The sequence below is a fragment of the Myotis brandtii genome, unplaced genomic scaffold (genome assembly GCF_000412655.1).
Source record: "Myotis brandtii unplaced genomic scaffold, ASM41265v1 scaffold722, whole genome shotgun sequence".
Lineage (NCBI taxonomy): Eukaryota > Metazoa > Chordata > Mammalia > Chiroptera > Vespertilionidae > Myotis > Myotis brandtii.
The window spans coordinates 7,206-16,530 of record NW_005370851.1 but is presented as its reverse complement, the minus strand read 5'-3'; the positions used below and the strand labels follow the sequence as shown (position 1 = coordinate 16,530).

The 9,325-nt window shown below is 51.4% G+C and overlaps 1 protein-coding gene across 1 annotated transcript in view; it reads right to left on the bottom strand.

The window, feature by feature from the left end:
* Positions 1-9,325, bottom strand: part of TSPAN15 (tetraspanin 15) — a gene marked incomplete at its 5' end in the record, with an annotated part of 46,025 nt that extends 36,700 nt beyond the window's left edge. Inside the window, one exon of the mRNA XM_005882488.2 lies at positions 9,230-9,325. Coding sequence (XP_005882550.1) covers positions 9,230-9,325 — 96 coding nt within the window. The remainder of the gene's footprint in view (positions 1-9,229) is intronic.

The following is a 9,325-nucleotide window of genomic DNA, read 5'->3' as shown; positions in this document are numbered from 1 at the left end:
CCCCACCCCCACCCCCCACACACCTCCTCCTGCCCTGGCCAGCATGCTCTCTCACTTTCTGGGCCACTCCCTCGGTGGTGCGCCTCTCCCAACGTGTACACCACATTCCCAGCCCACAGAGACTGTCCACGTTGCTGGCAAGGCTGGGTACAGGACTCAACTGGAGAGAACGTCGTCTTGGGAGCCAGGCCAGTCCCCTCAGAATTCCCTCACAGACACAGCTGTGAGGTGTGGTTTCCACTCCAGCTGCACATTAGAATCACCAGGGGAAGTTTAAACATGATGGGTGCCCAGGCCTCACTCTAGCCCAGTGGTCAGCAAACTGTGGCTCTGCAAACCACGGCTCTCGAGCCACATGCGGCTCTTTGGCCTCTTGAGTGTGGCTCTTCCACAAAATACCGACTTCTGCGCATGGGCCACGAAGTTTCAATCGCACTGTATGTGCGCGCTCGCACGTGGTATTTTGTGGAAGAGACACACTCAAGGGGCCAAAGAGCCGCATGTGGCTCGCGAGCCGCAGTTTGCCAACCATGGCTCTAGCCCCATGGAGTCTGAGAATGGGGCCCCGACTTCTGTACTCATCAAATCCCCCAGGGAGGGAGGCTCCGAGTCACAGGCAAGGCCCACTGGGCTAGCAGTGAGTCACTCCCTAAGGTCTCAGAATTTGATGCCAGCCTTGGAAGCCCCACCCACTCCACTCAGGCCAGGAGACTTCACCCCAACCTGTGACAGGGTAGGACAGGGGCTAGCCTTCACCCACTGCCAAGCCCCCTCAGGGCCCACAGCACCCGGCACTCAATGGGTGTACAGGACCAACCACCAGACCCCAAGCACCTCCGCAGTCCCCCGACACTGCACCCAGCACAGCCCGTCCCTAGGACCGGAAACAGCCTGGGAGGCTGTGTGACTGGTCCAAGGCCACACGCTGCATCCTGGGAGGGGTCTCCCAGAGGAAGGGGGCGGGCTCTGAGCCCTGACCAGGCCAAGGCTGTTTTCCTTCCACTCTCTGGGCAAATATTTACTTCCCCGCAGGCCAAGATGCAAGCACCCTCATTGGTGGGAAAGCCCCCTTTCAAAAAATTAAACACAACAGGCACCGTTTCCACAGGGAACAACTCTTGTCTCAGGAATGGATGCAAATGGTTGGTTGTGCCAGTCACAGCCCCTGCCTACCCAGCTCACAGGGCTATTCTGAGGATCCAATGAGGTAAAGCAAAGTGGCAGGACTAGTACAAGGTGGTGGCTCTTCCCATTCCATGCCCCCCATGCCACGCCCCCCCCAACCCCCTCACCACAGCCAGTGAGCTCTGGGCTCCTGCCCAGGGACACAGAGCCTCCCAGCATCTGCGCTGACGCTGACCACACAAGACTCTGCTAAGAGGGCCCTGGAGGCATCTCCCCATCCAAGCCTGGCCCCTGTGGGAGGGACAAGGGTTAGTGCCTTTCCACAGACAAGGAAACTGAGGCACAGGGCGTTGTCTGTGACTTGTCCATGGTCCCACAGCCAGTCAGACCTGGTCCACACCCCACCGCTCCCTCTGAGATGCTCTGCACAGGCCTTTTTATGGCTGGCTCCTTCTCACCCCTTGAGCTCACTCCTTGAGCCTCAGCTCCTCCTGAAGGCTTCCCTTGACCACCCACCTAAAGCAGGAGCTCCCACCTCTTCCTGCTTCTCCCTAACTTCCTCTTTAGCACCTATCCCGAGCTTGTTTCTTTACTGGTTTGCGTGCCTTCCAAGGTCTGAACTAAGCCTTTCTTGTTTGTTTCCCAATAATTATCACAGTGCCTGGCACACACGTAGATGTCAAGAAAGCATGTGTGGCCCTAGCTGGGTAGCTCAGTTGGTTAGTGTCATCCTGATACACCAAGGCTGTGGGTTTACAGACTGAAGGGTCCCGGGTTCAATTCTGGTCAAGGGCACATACCTCGGTTGCAGGCTGGATCCCTGGTCTTGGTCAGGGCACATGCAGGAGGCAACCAATTGATATGCCCCTCTCACATTGATGTTTCTCTCTCTCTGTCTCTCCCCTTCCTTCCTCTCTCTCTAAAAATCAATGCAAAAAATATCCTCGGTGAGGATTAACAACAATAAAAAAAAAGAAGAAGAAGAAGAAGAAGAAGGTTATGGGTTTAATCCCTGGTCAGGGCATATACAAGAATCAACCAAACGCCCGGCTGGTATGGCTCAGTGGTTGAGCATTGACCTATGAACCAGGACGTCATAGTTGGATTCCCGGTCAGGGCACATGCCCAGGTTGCGGGCTTGATTCCCCAGTGGGGGGTGTGCAGGAAGCCGCCAATCAATGATTCTCATCATTGATGTTTCTATCTCTCTCTCCCTCTCCCTTACTCTCTGAAAAAAAAAAAAAAGAAGAAGAAGAATCAACCAATGAGTGCATGAATGAGTGGAATGAGTTGACACCCGCCCAATCAATAAACAAAAATAAAATTTTTTAAAGAGAAAGAAAGGAGGAAAGAACTTAACTGAATATGCAAACAAATCGTCCCCACCCTGAAAAGAACGGCAGGTCAAGACTGGACTCTCCTCCCTTCCACTAAGATGTTGATTCAAACCCACTCAGATCCAAAGGTTCATTCTGGGAAAGGTTTCTCTTTTCAATCCCATGTCCTGGGCTTACCCAGAAGACACCGCTCCCTGCACGTGGAGCCAGCTGGTACAGAAATTTCATTATCAGCTCCTTATCTGTTTACTGAGCCCCACCCCAGGTTGGCACTGTGAGTCACAGCGAGAAGAGGCACAGGGCAGCAGGGGGAGGAAGGAGGCAGGTCGTAACTCCAGCTTCTCAGGAACAAACAACCAAAGGCAGCAAGGTCCCAAGACAGCCCCACAACTTAACAATCCCTTCCTTCTGTGAGGGGTCACGCACCGAAGCCTAGGCTGGGAGCAAAGGGACTTTCTCGGGCTCGCTTTGCTCATCTGGAAGATGAGTGCCTTGGAACATTCTCCAAACCCCTCCCAGGCCTGCTTCTGGTCCTCTGGATTGTAAAGGCCTCGTAGCCGGGCTGAGGGCGGGGGTGAGCCCAGGCCCTTTGCTTCCAGATCTTCTCTGACAGCCCATCAGGCATGGGGACCACTCCTCCAGTGCAAAGGCTGCCTCCTTTCTGCTTGGGTTTTACTCGTTTCTCTTTGAAATGCTTGCCTAGAACAAGAGGAAAATAGACCTGCCTAACGAATCAAGCACACTTTTTTTTTTTTAATTTAAGGAAATAAAATACGTACATATACGTACAAGGAGATGTCCCTATGGGTGTTTGCCAACATGTAGCAGTGGTTCCCTCCCAATGTACTTACGTGAATTGCTTGAAATTTCTTAGAACTATGTGCACGTATTTTCACAAAAACAATAAAGCTCTTTTCAAAAGTTAGAAATACCTGCTGGAAACTGAATCTACTTTCTTTTCCGCTTGGCTTCATTTAGTACTTAAGTGGCGTCCAAGTCCCTGGCTCCTCCCAGAGTGCTGTCCTCTTACCCCCTGAGCCCTGAGCCCAGAGAGGACCACTTCTTTCAGCAGAAGCGGGTGGCTGGGAAAGGCCATGGGGACCCAGTGAAGAAACTGGAGTCAGACAACCTGGCCCCTGGTCTTGGTCTGTCACTAACTTGCTGTGGGGTTTCAAGCAACTCACTTCCTCTTTCCAGGCCTCTGCTTTCTCCTCAATAAAAGAAAAAGGTCACACCTGGCTGGCGTGGCTGAGTGTCGACCTATGAACTAGGACAGTGGTCGGCAAACTGCGGCCCCCTGAGTGTGGCTCTTCCACAAAATACCACGTGCGGGCGCGCACATACAGTGCGATTGAAACTTCGTGGCCACCAAGGGGCCCGCATGTGGCTCACGAGCCGCAGTTTGCCGACCACTGAACTAGGAGGTCACAGTTCGATTCCCCATTGGGGCACATGCCCAGGTTGTGGGCTTGATCCCCATGTGGGGCATGCAGGAAGCAGCCAGTCAATGATTCTCTGTCATCATTGATGTTTCTATCTCTCCCTCTCCCTTTCTCTCTGAAATCAATATATTTTTAAAAAATTTTTAAAGGTCACACTAGAGGTGCCTTTAAGGGCCCTTCTCATTCTCAGTCTATGGCTCCTGAGTACCTCAAATGAAGAGGAAAGTAGGGGAAGAAAGGCTAGCCCTTAAGGAGCTGATACAGTGTTTCTCATGTGCCAGGCATGGCTCTTAGCATTTCTTACTTATTAATCCATGTAATGATCGCAGCAACTCTCAGGTAGATTTTAATATCACTCAATTTTACAAATAGGGCAAGTGAGGCACATGGAAGCTACTGCCTAAGTCACTCAACCTGTAAGGACCAGAATTGGGATTTGAACCCAGGCAGCCTGGTCCAGAGTCCGCACTCTTCCCCATTTGTTAAACTACAGGAATGTATAAGAAAACACAGGCCAAGCTATGATAACAGGGTCCATGCTTGGACAAAGCAAAGCAAAGTTAATATCGCCTCTGACACATTACCTTCACTACTTACCCACATCCACTTCCTTCCCACTCACCCCCCTAAGTTCTTTTCTTCCTAATATTACTACTAATATTACTACTAATGTTCCCAGAGTGACAGTTCCTCCATGATCGACCCTGCCCACTTCACAAATTCAAGACCTCAGCAACATCTAACCACTGCTGGCTACAACCCTGCTCGGCCTCTAATCCAGGCTCCCCCATCTCAAATCCTTACTTAAAAGACACAGATTTGGACTCGACCACCTCCATGCAACAGGCCTTCTGTGAGCACCTACTGGGTGCCCAGCCCCGAGACCAGCATTTGGAAGAAGATATGAATGAGCCACACCCTGACCTCCAGGAGCCCACAGTCCAGCAAGGAGAAACAGTCATGTAAACGGATCTCTGGACTACCCTGCGGTGAGTGCTAAAAATAGAGGTGTGTCCCCAATGGGCTGAGGGCACATGTGTCAGAATGATTCACCCTGCATGATGGGAAGAGTTGGTTCCAAGCGCCTCTGGGTGAGGTCATTGCTCATGGAGAACCCTCAGCAACCTACCAGAAGGAGCAATGAACTGGGGGGGTGGACACCCGGGGGTTCATGCCAACTTCACTGAGCAACTATGAAATATGTCCTCTCTGGGCCCTAAGGTCCCCCTATGAAAGCGAGAGGGCCCCCCAAGAGTGGCAGGAGATCACTGTAAGTGGTTCAAGGTTGGACTCATATTGACTCATGGACAGAAAAGTTCTCATTGCTCACTTCCCATCTGACCCTCCCCATCGCATAAAGGAGCAAATCTCAGCTTTGGTGCCAGCTTGTCTTTAAGCCTCTGAAACACTTGCCAAACTGCTTTTTGAACAAAGAGGGCAGGCCTCAGGTTCACAGCCTACCACACCCATAATATCTAGCTAGGATTTAATAACGTTGGTTTCCTTGCACTGTACTTACTGTAACCGTTACCTACTATATTTGATGAGGGAATATTATTTTTCCATTGGTAGTAGTGTATAAACCCTTCTTTTAAAAACAAACTTAAGTTTAAAAAGTGAGTCCGTTTACAGGTATACAGCAAAGAACGTTACCGTTGGTAAAACCTCTATGTGGAGCAAGCTAACACTTGTCAACCTTGTAAGCACATACAAAACCAGGCCAAGCTGTCCAATGCTATTGGACATTCCAGTGGTGATTACCACTGGAAGGGAGGGGTAGGAATCAGAAGTGGGAACAAGGTGTGCTCTGGCTTCTGCTGTCCATTCTGCTGGTTGTCCTGGGAGCTCATTATACAGGTGTGTTCACTTTGTAAAAATCCATCAAGCTGCATACACTTATTTTTTTTAAATATATTTTTATTGATTTCAGAGAGGAAGAGAGAGATAGAAACATCAATGATGAGAATCATTGATGAGCTGCCTCCTGCACACCCCACACTGGGGATCCAGCCCGCAACCCGGGCAGGTGCCCTTGACCGGAATCAAACCTGGGACTCTTCAGTCCACAGGCCGACGCTCTATCCACTGAGCCAAAGCAGGTAGGGCCGCATACACTTATGATTGGTGCTTTTCTGTATGTATATTATACATTCACATAACCTTTAACCCAGCAATTCCACTTCTGGAAATTAACCCACAGACATGCACAGATACGTGCAAAGCAAATGTCTGGAAATTAACCCACAGACATTTGAAGATGCTCACTGCAGCTCAGTTTACAGAAACTAGGAATCGGAAACAACCGGAGTTCCCCAGCTGGAGACCGATTGAATAAATTCTGGCATCGCCTACAGTGAATTCCATGTGGCCCTCAAACAGAATGAGGCAACCCTTAGCCGAGCTTCAGATTTTACATGGATTTAAATGTAAATAAAGAGGTAAGGGGCAGAACTGTGTGCTTGTGGAAAAACAAGAATATAGCATATGCACATGTATGTGTCTAGGGCATCCTATGGTAGAATATTAGCTCAGAAAAGAATCACAAGAAGCTGATAATAGCTGTCCCCTCTGGACAGTGCAGGTCAGGGGAGAGGGGTAGGAGGGAGATTTGTCACTGATAACTACTCTTTTGTACTTAGAAATGTTGTACAATGCCTTTACTTGATAATAATAAGTTTTAAAGCCAAGTCTTACAGAAGGTGCATGGTTATGGTAAACATTATGGCTCCTTCCAGACCTAAAGGCTGAGATGAAAGTGTTAGCACTTTGGGCTTATAAAGCAAATAACCCTTGGCACCACTCCTCCTCCCGAGGGATGGAACCAGGCATAATGGGCTTTCCTGTAATGATGTGCAATTAACAGCAAACCCAGTCTCGAACAAATTACTTACTCACACTGGGCTCCCGCCCTGCAGTCAAACTCCGGCCCCTGGAGCTGCCCAGGCAGAGTTGGCAGGTGGCTGAGTTCTTGGCATGGGTGGGGAGATTTTTAAGCAGAAATAATTCCAGGGATGGGAAGTCAAGGACTTGGTAAGGTGAGCTCAGTTGGCTGGAGAGGAAGGATTCCGAGTTCTGAGACCAACCCTGACCCAAGAGAAGAAGCGAAGCCAGGGCCATAAGGTGGTCTTTTCTCTGGGCTGCAGGAGACAATGGCAGAACAAGGCCTTGACAATTCAAGATTAGTTTGTTTTTATTATTGATTTTAGAAAGGGGAGAGAGAGAAACATCAATGTGAGAGAGATACATTGATTGGTTGCCTTCTAAATACGCCCAGACCAGGATTTGAACCTGCAACCTAGGTATGTGCCCTGACCAGGAATCAACCCATGAGATGACGCTCCACCAGCCAGGGCAAGCTTAGTTTAATGGTATAACTTTCTTTTGTACAGCACTTGGCTTGCCCACATGTCACTCTCTCCTCACATCACTGATCCTAAAAACAGCCCAAGGCAGTGTGGAGCACAGTATCAGTCATCCAGTTTACAGATGGGAAAATGGAGGCAGAAGGAGGTTAAGAGGCTGGTCAGTGATTACATATGGAGAGAAGGGGTGAGGCCAGAAACGGAACCCCCACCTTCTGACTCCTGGCCTTCCCTATTTCCCCACCTCCACACCCACCAATGTTAGCCTTCCCTCTCTCAACTCGGACCTTCTGAGAGAAGAGCTCCTGAGGCCAGACAAGCAAGGGGCAGGCAAAGCATCCCAGAATCAGAATCGAGGGGCCCGTGAGACCATCTAGCCCAGCAGTTTTCAACCCTGAGTCCACACTAACATTACCTGGAGAGCTTAAATACGGTAAGTTAAAATAAATACCCATGCCAGGCATCGGTAGTGTTTTTAAAACTCTCTACTTGACTCTGATGCAACACTGAATGAGAAGCCAAATCAGCCCTGTCTCAATCCCACGTTCACCCTGCTGCCTCCCTGGGGTTCCCACCCACATGTCTGTGCTCATCCTCTGGCCCCCAAACATACTGCTCCTCCCTCTCCCACATTACGTAGTGTTCGAGACTTGGATTGGGAGCTGGGCTCACCTAGTTTTCTAGATGGGCTAGTCGCTTAACAGCTCTGAGGCTCCCAACAGAACGTGACTGGCTTAAGACCTCCCAGTGAGTCAGGGGCAGAACAAGATTAGAATATGGGTCTCTTGGCCACTAGGCCAGGTCACATCTGCAGAGGGGCCACAGGGAAAGCCAGGCCTGGTGGCAGATCTGACAGTTCCTGCCGGTAGAATAGAGCCAGGGAGAGGCCGAGGGGGAGACAGGCGTGCGCATGAGTTTGGGGGCGATGGGTGTCAGTGACTTCCTCTCCCCTTTCTGGGGAGAGTCTGCCCTGTGGCACATGGAAGGCAAGGGCCTAGTCTACACTGGCAGGCCTGGAATCGGACTGTGGCCAGATGTCTTCATTTCCACGTGGGGGCCAGCCTCGTCTGAACTCTCCATAAAGAAACCCAGTCTCTTGGGGACAGTTTACCGGGAGACCCAGTTTCCTTGCCCACAATTTAAAAAAGGACTTGCACTCCTTGCGCTCTTCCCTGGTCCCTGTGCTAAGCACTGTGCTTGGCCTACTTCATTGAAGCTCCACAACCATCCTAAACGTTGAATATAATTAGTCTCCATTTACAAGTGCGGTAATGAGTTGAAGGAACTTCCCCAAAATCACTCAGCTCGAAAGTGGTATCAACAGGATTCGAAGCCTGGTTCATGTCCAAGGACTACCATCCTGCCCCCATCAAGACAGTAGAAGGGGAGGGAAAGCTCAGTGGGCGTGGAAATTGTTACTAAGCTCCTAAAAGTGGCCGGAGACCTCCCCAGATGTCGTCTGGTGGAACCCTCCCAACCGGCGGCGGGCAAGGCACGCACATCCTCCTGGCACATCCTCCTTCCACTCGGAGGGAACCAAGAGCAGCGGGGAAGCACCTTGCTCAGGGGCATCAGCAAGTAAATAGTGGGGACCTGGCCGGGAGTCCAGGGCCACAAAGCCTCCTGCACAGGCTGATGGGGAGGGAAACTCAGTAACGCCCCGCAGGCGGGGTGGGGGTGGTCGAGGCGCACGCGGGAGCCAGGCCTACCCGCAGGGACGCTGAGGACCAAAGGGCTGGTCAAGTGCGCACAGGTGAGCTAGGAGGTGCTCCTTCGTCGTAGCCAAGCGGCTCTAAGGATCCCGACCAGGGGGCTGAAATACAGGCTGAGCCAGAATCTCCCCGTTTCCAGGGAGAGGGGGGCGAGGAGCAGCCACGTCTGGACGCAAGCCCGGGCTCGGCGTGGGGGCGGTCGAGGGAGGGTGCCCCCACCTCCATCCCCGGGCCCTACTGGGGTCACTCACCCAGAAGACTGTGGAGTAAATGACGAGCGAAAACTTGAGCCAGAGGTAGGAGAGGCGCGCGCAGTAGCGCACCTGCTCCGAGTCCCCGCGGGGCAC